The sequence below is a fragment of the Chiloscyllium punctatum genome, chromosome 25, assembly GCF_047496795.1.
Source record: "Chiloscyllium punctatum isolate Juve2018m chromosome 25, sChiPun1.3, whole genome shotgun sequence".
Lineage (NCBI taxonomy): Eukaryota > Metazoa > Chordata > Chondrichthyes > Orectolobiformes > Hemiscylliidae > Chiloscyllium > Chiloscyllium punctatum.
In genome coordinates, this window is record NC_092763.1 from 86,844,830 (window position 1) to 86,866,446 (window position 21,617).

The 21,617-nt window shown below is 43.1% G+C and overlaps 1 protein-coding gene across 7 annotated transcripts in view; it reads left to right on the top strand.

Moving 5' to 3' along the window:
* The window catches only part of map7d3 (MAP7 domain containing 3), a 123,296-nt gene that overhangs the window by 72,037 nt on the left and 29,642 nt on the right, over positions 1-21,617 (top strand). For 2 of the 7 annotated variants that reach the window (XM_072595644.1, XM_072595639.1), the window contains 6 exons: positions 1,368-1,460; positions 1,742-1,825; positions 2,947-3,072; positions 7,052-7,191; positions 10,874-11,340; positions 13,017-13,246. In XM_072595644.1, the coding sequence (XP_072451745.1) occupies positions 1,368-1,460; positions 1,742-1,825; positions 2,947-3,072; positions 7,052-7,191; positions 10,874-11,340; positions 13,017-13,246 (1,140 nt within the window). The remainder of the gene's footprint in view (positions 1-1,367; positions 1,461-1,741; positions 1,826-2,946; positions 3,073-7,051; positions 7,192-10,873; positions 11,341-13,016; positions 13,247-21,617) is intronic. The other 5 variants (XM_072595642.1, XM_072595640.1, XM_072595643.1 and 2 more) reach the window with 5 other exon arrangements.

Below are 21,617 nucleotides of genomic sequence, written 5' to 3' on the forward strand. Positions count from 1 at the left end.
ATGATCTCATTCCTGGTCATGTTATTGAAGTGCTATGACAAAATTGAGGATCAATGAAGGTGGTTTGGCAAGTGAATAGTTATTGAGGCTTTCATTGTCCATCTCACCTGATTCTAAAGGTCATTTGATCCTCAAATGACCTAGTTAAGTATACTATGTCGACTGACAAATCAATGTATTGCTGAGAGAGCACCGCACCGTTGGAGGGTCAGTCCTACAATCACCACTTGGCAGTTCGATGTGTCTCAATGTGCTCCATCCACCTTGTGTTGCAATCAGTTAGCAAAGAACTTCAATTACAGCAAGTGCCAGCTAACAGCAAAATCTCAATAATCCTAAGGTAAGAGAGACTTTGCATTTGTAGAGCACCTGTCATGGCATTCTAAAGCACTTGTAGCTCCTGAAGTACAGTACTCTTCATGTGTTGCCACTGCTGTCGTGTGGATATAACCATTTTAAATACGGTGTTTCTCCGGCTGCTGAGTCATGAACCTGAGAGCATAATCACAGGATGAGGATTGAGCGGGTTTTGAGAAGATTTGTAGCTCAGGTTGAGTAGTTGGATGTAGGTTTGCTCGCTGAGCTGGAAGGTTTGTTTTCAGACGTTTCATCACCATACGACGTAACCCCTTCAGTGAGCCTTTGAATGAAGCACTGAAGCATTTACTACCTGCTGAGATAAGGGACAGAAAATGACATCATCGACCCAAGGAAACCCAACGTAGAAATAGAAAATGGGCTACACCACTAGTGCTTCAATCGGAGGCTCACTGAAGATGTTACCTAGTATGGTGACGAAGCATCTGGAAATGAACCTTCCAGCTCAGCGAGCAAACCTACATCCATAAGGATTGAGCATTTAAGACAGATGTGACGTAACTCCTTCTCAGTACTGACCTTCCAACACTGCAGCACTCTCTCAGTACAGGCCTTCTGACTGGCACAGCTCGGTAGTATACTTTTATTTTCTCTTATAGGCTGTGACCATCCCTACGTTGCTGCACAGCCGTTGAACTGAGCAGCTTGTGTGGCTGTATTCCAAATTTTACCCCTTTGGTGGTGGGAACTGAACATGAGTCCCCAGATGTTATGTGGGTGTCTGGATTACTAGTCCAGGCGCAATAGAACTACACTTTTGCCTTCCTGAGGAGTGTCAGTGTAGGTTTTGTGTTTCCTGGTGTGGGACTTGAAACCACAATCCACTGATTCAGGTTGAAAGATCTGCCCGCTGAGTCACAGCTGCAGCTTTTTCTGATGCTAAGGTGAAATGGGATTGTATGGGTTTAAGGTATAGTTCTAGTTCTTAGGTTGTCATTCATTAATCACTTGCCTTCAGTCATTTAACAGAATTTGAATTTGATTTTTAGGTGCGTCTTTGAAGAAAAGAAGTGCTTCATTAAACCGATTGGGTAGTAAAACCTCCCAACCAGAACAGTGTGTCTCCCAGGTGGAACAAGCAGGTGCAAGAAATGCTTTCTAGCCACATTTAACATGCTGTTTTGAACAATTGTGAATGTTGCATTCCACCTTTTAAGAAAAATCAGGCTCTCTTGCAGTCATTTACTTGATCAGAGAATTATTTCAATCACATTGTTGTGTGCTTTTAGTTTAAACCCTGACACTAAAAAAGGATTAAGCAGTTTTGAAGTTTTGGAAGTGAGCCTGCAGGGTTTGGAAGCAGCTTTTGGTGTTGAAGATGTTGTGGAAATAATGAAATAATGCCATTGATTCTTACACACAGCAGACAAGAGAAGCTCTTCGCTGAATAGATTGCCTAGCAACCCTCGTTCTTTATCTCAAACAGACAAAAAGGACGATCTGCAAGGTGGCTACCAATTTGCATCAGACAGTTCCCCTGTAACATGATATTTAATATTCACTGAATATTAAATGTATTTAACTTGATGCTATATGAATATTTCTACTTTGATTTATTGCACTGGGTCTCAAAATTGCACCTGTTGCAACACAGAACATCTTGCTGATTTGATGATATTAATTTCTTCTCATTAGGGAACAAGTTCAAAGCTTTTACATTTTCTAGCTTGTTTGTGGTGACAGTACGAAAGGGCCTATGTTGACAGAATGCAATCCAATCTGACCAACTCCTGACTCTATCTGTGCAATTTTGATTTTTTTTTAGCCTGTTGCATCCTGTTTGTGATTAACCTCTTTCAGTTTGGAAATCTTTTCAATCGTGAAGTCTGCTATTCATCCAGTATTAACCCTCTAATTCACTAACAGAACTTTCTAAACAGGAGTATGACCAAAACTTCCCAATATTTTCCATTTCTACAGCTTACAGCGGGCTATGTACCTCTAATGTAACTTCCCCAGTTTCTTAACACAGGCACAGCTATACAGGGAGCTGCTACTGTCCTCTGGCTACGTTACACCATTTACACAGAGTAGACTGTGGCAACGTGACGTTCATTATAGGTAGCTTCCTGAAGCTGATGCCTCCACGTACTTAGAAGCAAGTTACTCCCGCCCCCACAAGCGGAGGCTTATTTGTTTGCTCGTACTGATATGTTTGCCAGTATTCTGTTTGAATGCACCTTGCTTATGTTAGTCAGCAGACTTCTGCTTATTTGTTAATGGCCAGCAGTGTGTTTATTGGGACCCACCATGCCTTTGTTATTACCATGAGTTGAATATTGTTTACTGCCAGTTATCTAATTGGTTGGGATAGTGAAGTTTTTGTTTACGTTTTTAACCCTTTTCTATTTCTCTGTAAGCATTTGCTAACTGAACATGTTTTTGTCACCATTTATGTTTTAATCCTCCTCCCTTCCTTCTCTGACTCCACATGCGCGCGCGCAAACACACACACACACACACACACACACACACACACACACACACACACACACACACACACACACACACACACACACCAAGTCAAAACTATGCTGACTTGCTTTTTGATGTATTCCTGCCCCTCAGCTCGGCGTTCCCAGAACAGTCCCCTGGAGAGTAACATCATCAGCCGTCTGCTAACCCCCACACAGTCCTCTTTAGCTAGGAGCAAGAGTGCTGCTGCTATATCAGAAGCTGGACAAAGTTCTGCAGGTAATTCTCTTCACCAAAGACAACATTTCTAAAAGCCATATATTTATTGAGGGTGATTGCATTAAACGCTTTGCCTGCACACTGACCTTGTGGTTACACATGTTCTTGGCTGCTCTCTGCTAATGTAGCAAAGTATTTTTATTCAGCTCAGGACCAAGAAGCGCTCGCTGACTGGGGCATCAGCTCTGTCCTGATGACGAATAGTGAAAGTGAACTTCTCAACTCGGTTCTCAACTCAGTTACCAGATCTAATAAAGCCCAGAGTCAAAGAAGGTCCCACATTGGGCTTTGTGACTTGTGGGGGAGATGTAGGGAACTCACAGAACACCCACTCCCCTACATGAGGGATGGTGCTGACAGGGGAGGTGTGGTGATGGGGTGGGGGGCGGTGGGAGAGAGGGGTGGAAGCTGGCAGTACATCCATTGGTTCTCCTTTAACACTACTACCTCCTTGGAAGAACTCTAATAAATTAGTTAAGCATAATTTCTCGACCCAATAGTTCCTCAGATTTTAATAGTTTGAAAGATCATTAGGGATGCAATGGCCTTGTAGTATATTTGTTAGACTATTAATCCAGAGTCCCAGGTAACATCTGAGGGAATGCCCTTCAAATCCCATCAAAGCAGATGATGGATTTTGAATTCAATTTTTTTTTAAAATCTGGAAATGAGGGTCTAATAACGACCATGAATCCATTGTCAATTGTCGGCAAAGCCCATCTGATTCACTAACTCCCTTTAGGGAAGGAAACTGCCTTCATTACCTGGTCTGGCCTACATGTGACTCCAGACCCATAGCAATGTGGTTGATTGTTAAGCTGCCCTCTGGACAATTAAGGTTGGGCAATAAATTAGATTAGATTAGATTAGATTACTTACAGTGTGGAAACAGGCACTTCAGCCCAACAAGTCCACACCGACTCGCCAAAGCACACCCACCCAGACCCATTCCCCTACATTTACCCCTTCACCTAACACTACGGGCAATTTAGCATGGCCAATTCACCTGACCTGCACATTTTTTTTGGAATGTGGGAGGAAACCGGAGCACCCGGAGGAAACCCACACAGACACAGGGAGAATGTGCAAACTCCACACAGTCAGTCGCCTGAGGTGGGAATTGAACCCGGGTTTCTGGCGCTGTGAGGCAGCAGTGCTAACCACTGTGCCACCGTGCTGCCCAAATGTTGGCCTAGCCAGTGATCTCATCTGTGAATGAATTTTTAAAAATGTATTACACTGAACATAGCGTGGATAATGATATCAGAGATTATTGAAGGTTAGATTCAGAGATACCTCCCAAAAAAGACAGATCATAACCCAGAATCACAATGTGTGTTGATAAGAGTGATTCATAATGTCTCGTGTTTATCCAGCTTCAGAATGTTAACACCTTGCTCCCTGTTACAGATGCTGATTGACATGCCATGTGTTTCCTGCAATCTGTTTTAATTTCAGATTTCCAGTATTTGCAGTCTTTTGTTTTCTATTAGAAGAGGTTAATTATGCAACCAGTAGAAAATAGAAGATGATAAACAGCACCGTGTTTTTGAATTGTATTTTAGCATTGTATTTCAGGCTTTTGTAGGTTGGTACAAACTCTCTGAGCTTGAACCTCCTGAGATGTTTGATTCCAGCATGTCTTAAGTATCACATGACATTACTTCAAATCCTGAAATAACTGACCGACCCAGGGATTGATTAATTCCCCAATCTCTGCTAGGTCAAAAGGTAAAAACAAAAGGCTACTTAAGTCTCTAGTTTTCAAAACGTTTTGCTGCATCTCTAATCTGATCATTTTTACTGTCTTTTTCTCTCTCCCCTATTTTTCTCTCTTGCCTTTCTTGTTTTCAGATCAGAAAAAGAGTTCAGGTTAATCTAATGCAATGCTTCTAACCTTTTTTATAATTTTATTTTTAATTTTAGTTTCAATATTTTGTTTTTTTTTTAGTCCTGGCCATCGGAAAGAAAGAAGCAGCCACCTAACCCCCAGGCTTTCTTTATTTCTGACATTTGATGTGACAATTGATGTTCTTGTTGTACAGGTCAATCAGAAAGGCAAACCTCAGGCTGTTGTATAATTTTCACATGCTCTCCTAGTTCCCCATCATTACATCTCTCCCATCCCCTCTCCATATTTATTTATCTGCTATAGAGTACAAGAACTAAGATGAGAATATTGTGAATTGCTCTTTTCAGAAACACATTTTACTGCAGAATGCTAAAACTTGATAGAAGCATTCCAGCAAATTCATGTGTAGGTTTGAGAGTTTTGGTTGCTATTAATCACATTTGGTACAATGATATATACATCAGTATGAAAATTAACAACTGATAACAGGAAATACTCAGCAGGGTCTGATAGTAAATCTGGTGAGAGTGTTAAAAATCACAGAACAACAGGTTATAGTCCAACAGGTCTTTTTTTTAGATTACCTACAGTGTGGAAACAGGCCCTTCGGCCCAACAAGTCCACACCGACCTGCCGAAGCGCAACCCACCCAGACCCATTTCCCTAAATTTACCCCTTCACCTAACACTACAGGCAATTTCGCATGGCCAATTCACCTGACCTGCACATTTTTGGACTATGGGAGGAAACTGGAGCACCTGGAGGAAACCCACGCAGACACGGGCAGAATGTGCAAACTCCACACAGTCAGTGGCCTGAGGCAGGAATTGAACCAGGGTCTCTGGAGCTGTGAGGCAGCAGTGCTAACCACTGTGCCACCGTGCCACCCTTCATCAGGTGGTTAAGGAGTGGCACTCCGAAAGTTGGTACTTCCAAATAAACCTGTTGGACTACAACCTGGTGTTTTGTGATTTTTAACTTCATCCACTGCAGTCCAACAACAACACCTCCAAGTTTTGGTGAAAGCAGTTGAATTAATGTTTCCGGTCTGTCGTCTTTCATCAGAATGAAAGTCTGACACAATGTTAACGACCTGAAGCATTAGTGTTGTTTCCCCCTCCATGCTGTTCCCTGATCTTTGAAGTACCTGTTTTCATTTCACATTTACAGCTTTTGAATCTCAGTGTGAGATCATTCATTACCAATTAGCCAATTTGAAAAGACTTTTGAACTCTTCAGTATAGCTAAGAATTTGGAAAAATTGCTTCATTTTGCCTGGTCTGTCCCAAGTTCCAGTCTAGCTAGATAGGAAGAGATGTTTAACTGTTGGCGAATTGGTGAAAATCTGAAAAAGAGATGCGTTTTTATTAAAAATTGGAGTCCATTCAAGTAATAGTTTATTCTCTTGTTCTGACAAGTTGCAGATTTTGTTTTTGATGTTCTGATGCTTTGTTTTCATTGATCTAAAATCTCTCCATTTGCTGCTTTTTACCGTCTACAGCATATTTTGTAAGTCCTGCGTTTTGCTCTGGAATTTTATATAATCATTGCACCTGGCAGCTGAATGTTCAGCCTGGCTGGAGCATCGCCATGTCTGCTGCATGGAACCCAGTGCTTTTCCCATTGCTGTTTAATGTGTTTTTAACTGTTTAACTTCTTAGAAAGTGTTCCGTTTTTGGGGTGGGTAATGATGTTTGGGGTACAGACATCCTCATTGTGTCACTGAACGGATGACTGCAATTAAATGAAAACAAATAGTGGCCCACAGGTTGCATGATCTCAGCCGGTAGCTTCAATAACTGTCCATGTGTCATGAAATCACTGTCTTCATGTTTCTCATTCAATTACAGTATTGTCCTGTGGTTTAATGCTTATTTAACTCGCTGTGTACAAATGGCACAAAACGTTTTGGCAATTGAAAGTCAATTCTATTAATTCCATTTTTCCTTGATGTTTCTCCACTTTAATTACTAACCAAAGCATGGTGATGGTGTCTGTTAATCAAGTGTGGTGGTCTGCACTTTGCTATTCATTCGTGGTCCTAACATGCACCATTTCTGTTTTTCTCTTTTTATTTTCTTGCTTTGCACTTTTCTTGCTTTCCTATTTCAAATTCTAACCTTGTAGAGTCTCATCTCTGTCCTCGTTCAGCTTCAGCTAGACCCGTCAACCCCCCAAACCAGCCTCTGCGTAGCCGGAGCACAGACCGACAGAACCCTGTGTCTGAAGCCTCTGCCAAAGACACTACATCAGTCGAAGCCTCTCAGGTTAGTGGAAAGAGGGGCCATTTGTTGAATTTGTTTGAAAAGTATTTATTTGACTATCTTTCTGTTTGTGCCCATGTTTACATTGATTTATTAGTGTGCATGTTTTTGTTCATTAATCCTTTGACTACCTTGGCCAAGTGATTTCTTTTTACCCCACATGAGATGGTAGATGGGGCCTGGTTCAATGTTCCACCAGAAAGATGACTCTTATTTCTGAGCAGTACATGAGGAAGTCTGAATTATTATATCAGCCTAGGATAGTAATATCACCTTCTGAGTCAGAGCAGAGATTGCTGCTACTGAGTCACAACCAACATCTATTCATACAGGCTGTATTCCTTTAGATTCATTCCCAGCATGTTGACATTACTGGCTGGACCAGCATTTATTACTAATCCCTAGTTGCTCTTGAGAAGGTGGTGGTGGTGAGCTACCTTCTTGAATCGCTGCAATCCACATGCTGTAGTGATATTCAATGCTGTTAGGGAGAATTTTGACCCACCAAGTATCTTTGTATCCAGAAAGTTGTGCCATTAAGTGCAATTGCACAATGATCATGTTATTGAACTAACAATCAAAGAATTATCCCAATATTCAAGTTAAAAACTTACAATGGAAGCTGCAGAATTTAGTTCAGTTAACTAATTTAGTCGAATTTAAAAGTAAAAACTAAATCAATATTGTCAGGTATGAAAAAATTGGATTGTAGTAGTGGTGATTAAAGTAGTGATCAGTGGAATGTCACTGAACCTCCAGAAGGCACTTAATAAAGTCCTTCCTGAAAGGCTGATTACTAAAGAGAAATTGCTGATCTAGTGAGGAAATTAGCTAAGTGACAGAAAACAAGGTAAGGAGAATGGATAGATATTTGAGTTATCAAACTGAACCTCCGCTTTTCAGCATATTTGCTAATGACTCAGATGGAACAGAAACCTTCTGAGTCAGAGCAGAGATTGAATGGATCAATGATACACGGATAAAAACAGCATTGTACACAGTCTCAATGGAACCATAAGCTCCAAAGAAGCATTGCTGGAGTGAATGAATGGGTGAAACTTGGGCATGTGGATTCAATGTATGCAAAGCTGAAAAATGTGTTGCTGGAAAAGCGCAGCAGGTCAGGCAGCATCCAAGGAGCAGGAGAATCGACGTTTCGGGCATGAGCCCTTCTTCAGGAACAAGGAGGGTGTGCCAAGCAGGCTAAGATAAAAGGTAGGGAGGAGGGACTTGAGGGAGGAGCATTGGGAATGCGATAGGTGGAAGGAGGTTCAGGTGAGGGTGATAGGCCGGAGAGGGGGTGGGGACGGAGAGGTCGGGAAGAAGATTGCAGGTCAAGAAGGCGGTGCTGAGTCAGAGGGTTGGGACTGAGATAAGGTGGGGGAAGGGGAAATGAGGAAGCTGGAGAAATCTACATTCATCCCTTGTGGTTGGAGGGTTCCTAGACGGAAGATGAGGTGCTCTTCCTCCAGGCGTCGTGTTGCCATGGTCTGGCGATGCAGTAGGCCCAAGGACCTGCATGTCCTTGGCGGAGTGGGAGGGGGAGTTAAAGTGTTCAGCCACGGGGTGGTTGGATTGGTTGGTTCTCTGAAACGTTCCGCAAATAGGTGGCCTGTCTCCCCAATGTGGAGGACACCTCTGGGACACCCGGACCAACCAACCCTACCGCCTCGTGGCTGAACACTTTAACTCCCCCTCCCACTCCGCCAAGGACATGCAGGTCCTTGGCCTCCTCCATCGCCAGACCATGGCAACACGACAACAGAAGGAAGAGCGCCTCATCTTCCGCCGATGAACTCAGACTTCTCCAGCTTCCTCATTTCCCTTCCCCCCCACTTTATCTCCGTCCCAACCCTCTGACTCAGCACCGCCTTCTTGACCTGCAATCTTCTTCCCGACCTCTCCGGCCTCTCACCCTCACCTTGACCTCCTTCCACCTATCGCATTCCCAACGCCCCTCCCCCAAGTCCCTCTTCCCTACCTTTTATCTTAACCTGCTGGGCACACTTTCCTCATTCCTGAAGAAGGGCTCATGCCCGAAATGTCGATTCTCCTGCTCCTTTGATGCTGCCTGACCTGCTGTGCTTTTCCAGCAACACATTTTTCAGCTCTGATCTCCAGCATCTGCAGTCCTCACTTTCTCCTCCTCAATGTATGCAAAGGTTAGTTCACTTTAGATTTTTCATGTAAGTCTATTTATACAAGTTGAGTTAGTTTTTAAGTCTGATACTGATAGATTTCTGTTATACAAACTATTCTAGATATGGGACAAATGAGGAGCTTGGTCACCGACCAGCCAAGGTCTTTGTGAATGGCAGAACAAGTTAATAGGGCCAAGTGGCCTGCTTTTGTTCCTTGGTGAATCCGGTGTGTCTTCAATGTGTTTTGAAAGAAGGAAATCTGCTTCCCTTTCCTGTACCAATGTGATTGACTAGCATGGCCTAGCAAGCCACTCCGGCATACCAACCTGCTCAGCTTGCATCAGTTCAAGAAGGCAGCCTCAACATCAACATGTTTTAATGATCTGATGATGACCATGAAATAATTGCAAATTGTCAGAAAAACCCATCTTGTTCATTAATGTCCTTAGGGAAGGAAACTGCCGTTCTTACCTGATCCGGCCTACTTGTGACACCAGACCCACAACAATGTGGTTGATTCTTAACTGCCCTCTGGGTAAATAGGGATGGGCAATAAATGCTAGCCTGGCTAGCGATACCCACATCCTGTGAGTGAGTAAATAAAAGTAATCTACTCGAGGCTATGAGGAATGGGCAAACAGTGCTGGGCCTTGCCACTCTCATTTGCCTCAATGAATAAAAACAAAATTCCAGTTCAGCCTTTACATTCTATTTTCAAATCCCGGGGCTACCCAATAGTGATTTGCTAAGGTGGCTGCCTTCCTGTAGTGAGTAGTGTTAGCCAAAGTGTGATGGAACATAGCTGAGGATGATGTCTGCTTTGTTAGGGTACAGCAAAGAAACATGGCGTGGTGGCAGTCAGGTATTCTCGGTATTGAGCTTGTGTTGATGTTGGTGTGGTAGAGTGTACACATCATTAGTTACTCCTTTTGTGAGTCACCGGCAACCAATGTAAATCCCACTGTAAACCTGTGTGGTTGTGCAGACGGGTACACATCCAGCCAGGACTCTGCTTGCAGCTATATGTCTAATATGCCAACAGTTTTACCATCCCTTCACCTACAGCCTAAGACTGAACTGAGGTTAAAAGGTTGAGTAAGCATTCTCCAATTTCCTGGCTAAGAGCTTCTAATTCTGACAGTTCTGTCCAGACACATTGAGATGGTTAGTGATGAAATGATTCTCACGTTTATTGTGAAGATGCCCATCACACCTCGAGGCAAAGTATATAAACCCAAACTGCATCTGAAGTGTGCAGATAATATCCAATCGGAGCTGGACTAATGGGAAATGATATGATGCAAAATGGAACAGGGCATTTACTTTAGTAGATGCCTATATTCCAGACTGCATCATTGTGTCATGAACAAGTGCCTGGGAAATGGGTAAGCAACAAATAGAATGTATAATGGAACGATTGGCAACTTTGATATTGTAGACATGAAATGATGTTTCACTGATGTGAACATCCGGTAATTGTAGAGCAAGACACTGATAAGCTATTTAATGTAGTAGTAATTGGCTTATTTGGTTTGTATAAACAGAAACCAACTAAGGATAAACGTCCTTCATTTCCTGCTTCGTCAAACCGTAGACGCTCACCCTCGCCAGTTTTGGTAAAGAGACCTCCATCACCGTCAAACTCAGGGGCTCGGCGACCTCCATCACCGTCAAATTCAGGGGCTCGGCGACCCCCATCACCGTCAAATTCAGGGGCTCGGCGACCCCCATCACCGTCAAATTCAGGGGCTCGGCGACCCCCATCACCGTCAAATTCAGGGGCTCGGCGACCCCCATCACCGTCAAATTCAGGGGCTCGGCGACCCCCATCACCGTCAAATTCAGGGGCTCGGCGACCCCCATCACCGTCAAATTCAGGGGCTCGGCGACCCCCATCACCGTCAAACTCAGGGGCTCGGCGACCCCCATCACCGTCAAACTCAGGGGCTCGGCGACCCCCATCACCGTCAAACTCAGCGACAAAAAGATCAACATCACCTACAACAACCAAGTAATGCAATAGATATTTTAAGATGATTTTATAAAACCATTAATCTAGTAACTGATGTTTATTCAGGGAGATCTATGGAAGAAGTATAGATCAGTAGTGATCAAATTAGATAGTGGAACAGGCCAAGGAGGCTGAATGGCCTCCTATTGTCTTGAGCTATCATATTTATGGATGAACTGTCTTTTAGAGTTATACAAACCTGATGATAGATTCTTTGCAAAAATCTTCCAACATAAGCTGAAGCATGCAGCATTCTTTAAGCACCCCCCTCTCACTGGTTATAGGAGTTGGGAGGATATGTTGCGGCTATATATGACATTGGTGAGGACACTTTTGGAATACTACATTCAATTCTGATCTTCCTGCTATAGAAAAGATTCAGAAAAGATTTACAAGGATGTTGCTGGAATTGGAGCATTTGAGCTTTAGAGACAGCCTGAATAGGTTGGGGCTAATTTCCTCTGAAGCATCAGAAGTGAGGGGTGACTTCAGAGAGGTTTATAAAATCATGAAGGGTGAATAGCCAAGGTCTTTTCCCTAGGATAGGAGAGTCCAAAATTATAGGGCGTGGTTTAAGATGAGACGGGAAAGATTTAAAAGGGACTTAAGAGGCAACTTGTTCATGCCGATGGTGGTGTGTGTATGGAATGAGATGCTGGAGGAAATGGTGGAGCCTGGTGCAATTACAGTGTTTAAAAAGCGTTTGGATGGGTGAATGAATAGGAAGGGGCTATGGCCAAATTCTGGCAAATGGGACTTGAATAATAAATAATATCTGGTCAGCCCTGGGTGAGTTGGACCGAAGGGTTTGCTTCTGTGCTGTATGTCTCTATGACTCTATCTATGCCTCTAACTGCTGTGTCCTCATTGAGATTCTGCGGAAATCACCATGCGAATCAGACATATATGAGGCTGTTTTTATCTCCCTTCGAGGGCTATCTATTGTCCTCTTCTGTGCAGTGCTCTCATCCTCCCTCCCTCCACTATTCCCACTTATCCCCACTCTGTTCTCACCTTTATTAAAGGTGGTACTTTGAATTTTCGCCAGTTTTCATAGAAAACGTATTTTCTCAACTCTAGGTTTTGAAAGCAGGTGAACAAATTGTTCGATCTCTGGGGTCTATGTAATCTATCTTCGCTCCCTAGTGTACTGCTTTTACTGAACCTCAGTTGGCTCACCAAATGAAATGTACAAATACTGACTTGCATGGAGTTGAGCTATTTGAAGTCATTAGGCATCGGTTGCCCTCAGGCACTGTCACTTCGGTTTAGAGTATTGGTCATTACCTGCCTGATACCCAAAGTCATGAGGGAGATTGGAGCTTAAGTCTATGCAACATTGTCTCCTTTACAGTGACTGAAATCCAATAGAGCTTGCACTAAATTATCCTAATGTAACTCTGAATGTTTCCAGGTTTTTTCATTTTCAGGAAGGGATGTACAAATAAACTTTGTAGTGAGATGCTGGTATTTGATTCTATTTGGATAGAACGTGTCGCAAATATTAAAGGAATTAAACACAAATAAACATTTTTGAGAACTGCTTCTTGATACTGAATTGTAATTGTGTTTTTAAACAATGATATGGTTCTCTGCTCAGTGTCGCTGTCAGGTCTTAATAGATTGCTTTTATTTAAATGTTATATCAATACCAAAGACTGTCCTCCTCCCAACAGATTCAAGCAGCACCCTGCATCTCCTCCATCAGCCCAAAAGCCTCTACCTGTCCACCGACCTCCAGTTACTACCTCTAGTGTGACTGCATCCAAAAAGAAAATTGAAAAGGAAGGAAAACCAAAGTCCATACCAGAGGTTGGGGGTCAGGAGCATGAAATTCGGCACATGTCAGAAAAAGAGTCCTCAGCAAAGTCATCGAACAAAACCAAAGAAACTGATCAGAAACCAGGTATGTCCTGATCACAAGGACTGACAAGAAACTCTTTTTTTTTAAAGGAAACCTGAAGCAGTTTGTGAATAATAATAACTTGGTGAGACCTTGTGAATTGCCTGATTGAGAATACCCAGTCTGTAACTGCCATCTACATTTATATAGCGCCCTCAATTTGTAAAATATCTCAAGATGGGTGCAGTTGTACAGGACATTGCTGAGGCTGCACTTGGAGTAATGTGTTCAGTTTTGGTCACCTTGCTATAAGAAGGATGTTATTAAACTGGAAAGTGTGGAGAAGAAATTTACCAGGGGGTTGCCAGGCTTCAAGGGTCTGAGTTATAGGGAGAGGTTGGACAAGCTTGGACTATTTTCTTTAGAGCGTAGGAGACTGAGGGGGGAGCTTATAGAAGTGTATAAGATCATGAGAGGTGTGTGTAGGGCAAATGCACTCAGTCTTTTTCCCAGGGTTGGTGAATCGAAGATGAGATGGCATTAGAACATAGATAGATAGAACATAGAACAATACAGCACAGAACAGGCCCTTCGGCCCACGATGTTGTGCCGAACTTCTATCCTAGATTAAGCACCCATCCATGTACCTATCCAAATGCCGCTTAAAGGTCGCCAATGAATCTGACTCTACCACTCCCTCGGGCAGCGCATTCCATGCCCCCACCACTCTCTGGGTAAAGAACCCACCCCTGACATCTCCCCTATACCTTCCACCCTTCACCTTAAATTTATGTCCCCTTGTAACACTCTGTTGTACCCGGGGAAAAAGTTTCTGACTGTCTACTCTATCTATTCCTCTGATCATCTTATAAACCTCTATCAAGTCACCCCTCATCCTTCGCCGTTCCAACGAGAAAAGGCCGAGAACTCTCAACCTATCCTCGTACGACCTACTCTCCATTCCAGGCAACATCCTGGTAAATCTTCTCTGCACCCTCTCCAAAGCTTCCACATCTTTCCTAAAGTGAGGCGACCAGAACTGCACACAGTACTCCAAATGTGGCCTAACCAAGGTTGGAGGGGAAAGACTAAAAGGGAAACAGAGGGACAACCTTTTACACAGAGGGTGGTATGTATATGGAATGAGCTGCCAGTGGAAGTGGTTGAGTCAGTTACATTAACCACATTTAAAAGACATTTGGACAAATACATGGATAGGAAAGGTTTAGAAGGATATGGGCCAAGTGCAGGGAAATTGAGTTATTGTGGATAGAAGTCTTTGTCAGCATAGACCAGTTTGGGCCAATGGGCCTATCTCCATGTTGTAGGACTGTATGACTCTGAGGAGAAAGTGAAAACTGCAGATGCTGGTGATCAGAGCTGAAAATGTGTTGCTGGAAAAGCACAGCAGGTCAGGCAGCATCCAAGGAACAGGAGAATTGACGTTTCGGGCATGAGCCCTTCTTCTGTACGACTCTAACAGTCAAATATGAAATATAAATATGAACAATTATTAAGCAAAGATTGACAAAACAGGTGACCAAAATGTAATCCTTGAAGAAAGTCAGTTTATTTCCCGCACCAGTTGCTGAAAACTGTCGCTTTTAGCCCAAAAGTCAGACACTATAAGTTGTGAGCTCTTTGCTCTTTGCTCCGGCCTCCTGCAAGCAAGTAAAAGTGTCTCGAGAAGAGATCGAGAAACAAGTCCTGGCAAGCCAAAAGGATCAACCGGGGTGGTACCAGGGGACTGGAGAGTAGAGAATGTTGTGCCCCTGTTCAAAAAAGGGAATAGGGATAACCCCGGGAATTACAGGCCAGTTAGTCTTACTTCTGTGGTAGGCAAAGTAATGGAAAGGGTACTGAGGGATAGGATTTACAAGTATCTGGAAAGACACTGCTTGATTAGGGACAGCCAGCACGGATTTGTGAAGGGTAGGTCTTGCCTTACAAGTCTTATTGAATTCTTCGAGGAGGTGACCAAGCATGTGGATGAGGGTAGAGCAGTGGATGTAGTGTACATGGATTTTAGTAAGGCATTTGATAAGGTTCCCCATGGTAGGCTTATGCGGAAAGTCAGGAGGCATGGGATAGAGGGAAATTTGGCCAATTGGATAGAAAACTGGCTAACCGGTCGAAGGCAGAGAGTGGTGGTAGATGGTAAATATTCAGCCTGGAGCCCAGTTACAAGTGGAGTTCCGCAGGGATCAGTTCTGGGTCCTCTGCTGTTTGTAATTTTTATTAATGACTTAGATGAGGGAGTCGAAGGGTGGGTCAGTAAATTTGCAGATGATACGAAGATAGGTGGAGTTGTGGACAGTGAGGAGGGCTGTTGTCGGCTGCAGAGGGACTTAGATATGATGCAGAGCTGGGCTGAGGAGTGGCAGATGGAGTTCAACCCTGTCAAGTGTGAGGATGTCCATTTTGGAAGAACAAATAAGAATGCGGAATACAGGGTTAATGGTAGGGTTCTTAGTCAGGTGGAGGAACAGAGGGATCTTGGGGTCTATGTACATAGATCTTTGAAGGTTGCCACTCAGGTGGATAGAGTTTGTAAGAAGGCCTATGGAGTATTATCGTTCATTAGCAGAGGGATTGAATTCAAGAGTCGTGAAGTGATGTTGCAGCTGTGCAGGACTTTGGTTAGGCCACAGTTGGAGTACTGTGTGCAGTTCTGGTCGCCTCACTTTAGGAAAGATGTGAAAGCTTTGGAGAGGGTGCAGAGAAGATTTACCAGGATGTTGCCTGGAATGGAGAGTAGGTCGTATGAGGATAGGTTGAGAGTTCTCGGCCTTTTCTCGTTGGAACGGCGAAGGATGAGGGGTGACTTGATAGAGGTTTATAAGATGATCAGAGGAATAGATAGAGTAGACAGTCAGAAACTTTTTCCCCGGGTACAACAGAGTGTTACAAGGGGACATAAATTTAAGGTGAAGGGTGGAAGGTATAGGGGAGATGTCAGGGGTGGGTTCTTTACCCAGAGAGTGGTGGGGGCATGGAATGCGCTGCCCGTGGGAGCGGTAGAGTCAGAATCATTGGCGACCTTTAAGCGGCATTTGGATAGGTACATGGATGGGTGCTTAATCTAGGTTAGAAGTTCGGCACAACATCGTGGGCCGAAGGGCCTGTTCTGTGCTGTATTGTTCTATGTTCTATGTTCTATCTCAGGAACTCTGTGGACAGGGTCACTGAACAGTCTTCTCAGGTGTCCCTCCCCTCAGAACACCATCTTTTTTTGTCTTCCTGTCAGTTCAAGAGAATAGTGGGAGTTTATAATGGGGTTGGAGTTTTAACCAGTAGAGGTATTGTAATAAATTATCTCAGTTAATTTAATAAATTATCTCAGTTAAAAAATAGTCTGCCAGGGGAAATAGTGACCATAACATGATAGAATTTAGCATTCAGTTTGGGAGCGAGGAACTTGGGTTAGAAACCGATATTATTAAATGTAAGTAAGTGTAATTACATGAGAATGGTATTATAGGGCAAGCTGTTTAGTCGAGAAAATGATTTATGAGCAATGAACTTTTTTTTAAATTAATGACTCTCAACAAAGATGTATCCCAGTGAGGAAGAAAGATTCTAGGAAGGGGATAAACCTACCATGGTTGACTAAGGAAGCTAATCACAGTATCAAACAGGAAGGAAAAATATACAATGTGACACCTTTAGAGGATCGGGAAACTTTTAAAGCCAACAAAAAAAAAGACCAAAAGAGAGAGAAAATAAATTGCAAGGACAACTCCGCAAATAACATGAACTCAAAGCTCCTTCAAATATATAAAAAAGGAACAGAGGCAACTGTGAATGCTGGGATCTTAAAGAATGAGGTTATGGAAATAATAACAAGGAGCCAGAAGATGGCAGACAAGTTGAACGTATATTTGGCATCAGTCTTTATGGTGATGGGTACAAATATACTGAATTATCAAGGGGCTGAAGTGGGGAAGGAAATAAGCAGGATATCAGTTAGAAAAAAAAAGTGCCAGGGAAACGAATGGAGCCAAAAACCGTCACATCCCCTGGGCCTAATGGGTCACTACAAGACCATTAACTTAACATCTGTTATTGGAAACACGTTAAAGTCTAATAAACGATGTAATACAAAAGCATTTAGAAATGCGTTATATGATCAAATAGAGTCAGCATGGTTCTTGAAGGGAAATCATGCCTGACAAATTTTATTACAGTTTTTTGAGCAGGATTTTTTGAAAAGCCATGTAATGAGAAACCGGATATAAGGCAACTTAAGATAACCATTTGGTTTCTGGGTAGTGTTTTAGTATGGATAGAGGAAGAGACCGTTGGGACAAAGAACATTTTCAGAATTGTACGTGCAATGGCCACAATTATTTACAGTGTATATTGGTGACTTGGATGAATGAATATGCTAAAGATAAATTTGGGGTGACTCAAAAGTAAGAAAGAGGGAAGTGGTAATGATGACGCCAAGTCTGCAGAGAGATATAACAGGATAAGTGTGCAGAAATTTGGTAGATGGAATAGAATTTAGAACATTCCAGCGCAGTGCAGGTCCTTCAGCCCTCAATGTGCCGACCTGTGGAGCCAATCTGAAGCCCATCTAACCTGCACGATTCTATTCTCATCCATATGTCTATCCAGTGACCATTTAAGTGCCCTTAAAGTTGGTGGGTCTAGTACAGTTGCAGGCAGTGTGTTCCACACCCTTACTATTCTCTAAGTAAAGAACCTACCTCTGACATCTGTCCCATATCTATCACCCCTCAATTTAAAGTTACGTCCCCTTGTGTTAGCCATCACCAACCGAAGAAAAAGGCTCTCCCTGTCCACCCTATCTAACCCTCTGATTATCTTATATGTCTCAATTAACTAACTAACCTCTCAACCTTCTTCTCTCCAATGAAAACAGCCTCAAGTCCCTCAGCCTTTCCTCGTAAGACCTTCCCTCCATACCAGGCAACATCCTGGTAAATCTCCTCTGAACCCTTTCCAAAGCTTCCACATTCTTCCTATAATGCAGTGACTAGAACTGTACACAATACTCTGGAGTTTTGTACAGCTGCAGCGTGACCTCATGGCTCTGAAACTCAATCCCTCTTCCAATAAAAGCTAACACACCGTACACCGCCTTAACAACCCTGCCAATCTGGGTGGCAACTTTCAGGGATGACACAGAGACCTCTTAGTTCATCTATACTACCAAGAATCTTACCATTAGCCCATTACTGTTTTTACTCCTGTTGCTCTTTCCAAAGTGAATCACTCACACTTTTCCGCATTAAACTCCATTTGCCACCTCTCAGCCCAGCTCTGCAGCTTATCTATGTCCCTCTGTAACCTGCAACATCCTTCAACACTATCCACAACTCCACTGACCTTGGTGTCATCTGCAAATTTACTAACCCATCCTTCTACGCCCTCATCTAGGTAATTTATAAAAATGACAAACCACAGTGGACCTAAAACAGATCCTTGCGGTACCCCACTAGTAACTGAACTCCAGGATGAACATTTTCCACCAACCACTACTCTCTGACTGGATGTAGGTTTGCTCGCTGAGCTGGAAGGTTCATTATCAGACGTTTCATCACCAAACTAGGTAACATCTTCAGTGGGCCTCCAGGCGAAGCACTGCTGATTCCAGCTTTCTAGTTTTATATTTGAGTTTCCTTGGGTTGGTGATGTCATTTCCTGTGGTGATGTCATTTCCTGTTCTTTTTCTCAGCATGTGGTAGATGGGGTCTAACTCGATGTGTTTGTTGATCGAGTTCCAGTTGGAATGCCATGCCAACCTCAATCCTATGCCTCCGTATTTTCTGCAATTGCCTACCGTGGGGAACCTTATCAAACACTTTACTGAAATTCATATGCACCACATCAACCTCCTTACCCTCATCCACCTGTTTGGTCACTCTTTTGGAGAACTCAATAAGGTTTGTGAGGTACGACCAACCCTTCACAAAACCGTGTTGACTATCCCTGATAATCTTATTCCTCTCGAGCTAAGTGTAAATCCTACCTTTTATAACCTTTTCCAACACTACCCACAACCGAAGTAAAGCTCTCTGGTCTATAATTACCAGGGTTGTCTCTACTCCCCTTCTTGAACTAGGGGACAACATTTGCTATCCTCCAGTCTTCTAGCACTATTCCTGTAGACAATGATGAGATAAAGATCAAAGCCAAAGTCTCTACAATCTCCTTCCTGGCTTCCCAGAGAATCCTCCGATAAATCCCATCTGGTACAGGAGACTTAATTATTTTCACACTTCCCAGAATTACTAATACCTTCTCCTTCTGAACCTCAACCCCATCTAGTCCAGTAGCCTGTATCTCCGTATTCTCCTGCACAACATTGTCTTTTTCCTGTGTGAATACTGACGGGAAATATTCATTTCACGCTTCCCCTATGTCCTTGGACTCCACGCACAACTTGCCAGTACTATTCTTGATTAGCCCTAATCTTTCTCTATTCATTCTTTTATTTCTGATATACTTATAGAAAGCTTTAGGGTTTTCCTTGATCCTACCTACCAACGATTTCTCATTTCCCCTCCTGGCTCCTCTTAGCTCTCTCTTTAGGTTTTTCCTGGCTAACCTGTAACTCTCAATCGCCCTAACTGAGCCTTCACGTTTCATCCTAACATAAGCCTCCTTCTTCCTCTTGACAAGAGATTCAACATTTTTTAGTAAACCATGGTTCCCTTGCTTGACCACTTCCTGCCTGCCTGACAGGTACATACTTATCAAGGGCATGCAGTAACTGTTCCTTGAACAAGCTCCACGTTTCAATTGTGCCCATCCCCTGCAGTGCCCTTTCCCATCCTACACATCCTAAATCTTGCCTAATTACAACTTAATTGCCATTCCCCCAGCAATAACTCTTGCCCTGCGATATATACCTATCCGTTTCTACCGTTAAAAGTAAACCTAACCGAATTGTGGTCAGTATCACCAAAGTGTTCACCGTCCTCAGAATCTAACACCTATCAGGGTTCATTACCCAGTATTAAATCCAATGTGGCCTCGCCCCTTGTTGGCCTGTTTACGTACTGTCTGGAAACCCTCGTGCACACATTAGACAAGAACTGACGTGTCTAAAGTATTTGAATTATAGTATTTCCAGTCAATATTTGGAGTTACACTTCCCCATAACGACTACCCTATTACTCTCACTCCTATCCAGGATTATTTATCTTTCTTCTTTCCTTTACATCTCTGGAACTGAATGTAGGTTTGCTCACTGGAAGGTTCCGTTTCAGAAGTTTCGTCACCATACGTGGTAACATCATCAGTGAACCTTCGGATGAAGCATTGGTGGTATGGCCAGCTTTTTCCCACATCCAGAAACCCTAGGCACCCCCCACCCCCCCGCATCAAAGGCGTGTCGGAAATGACTGCTAGACTACTCAGACCCCTTGGCATCATGGTAGTCTAAAAACCCACCAACACACTAAAACAACAGCAAATGAACTTGAAGGACCCGAGACACTCAATGAGTAAATGAGTAAACGTCATTTACAAAATACCATGCAAGAACTGTAACAAACACTACATTAGACAAACAGACAGAAAACTAGTCACCAGGATACATGAACATCAACTAGCCACAAAAACACATGACCCATGTTCACTAGTATCTTTACACACAGATGAGGAAGGACACCACTTTGACCAGGACAACACATCCAACCTAGGACAAGCCAAGCAGAGACACACTCAAGAATTCTCAGAAGCATGGCATTCCAACTGGAATTCTCTCAACAAACACATTGACTTGGATCCCATTTACCACCTCCTGAGTTAAAGTTCAGGGGGCATAACTACAAATTGAGGGATGACAGATTTAAGACAGATGTCAGAGGCAGGTTCTTTACTCAGAGAGTGGTAAGGGCGTAGAATGCCCTACCTGCTAATATAGTTAACTCAGCCACATTAGGGAGATTTAAACAATCCTTAGATAAGCACATGGATGATGGTGGGATAGTGTAGGGGGATGAGCTGAGAATAGTTCACAGATCGGCGCAACATTGAGTGCAGAAGGGCCTGTTCTGCGCTGTATTGTTCTATGTTCTAAATGACATCACCACAGGAAATGATGTCACCAACCCAAGGAAACCTAACCACCATAAATAAAAAGTGGACCATACCACCAGTGCTTCATCCGGAGGCTCACTGATGATGTTACCTAATATGGTGATGAAACGTCTGAAACCAAGCCTTCCAGCTCAGTAAGGAAACCCATATCCAGAACCTTAACCTGAGCTACAAATCTTCTCAAAACTGACTAATCTCTGGAACTATTTGGAGGCCTATAGAAAACTCCCAACAGGGTGGTCATTCCTGTTTCTAATCTCAGCCCAGATTAGAGTGGTGCTGGAAAAGCACAGCAGGTCAGGTGACATCCGGGGAGCAGGAATATCAACGTTTCAGACAAAAGCCTATCTCTAAGACA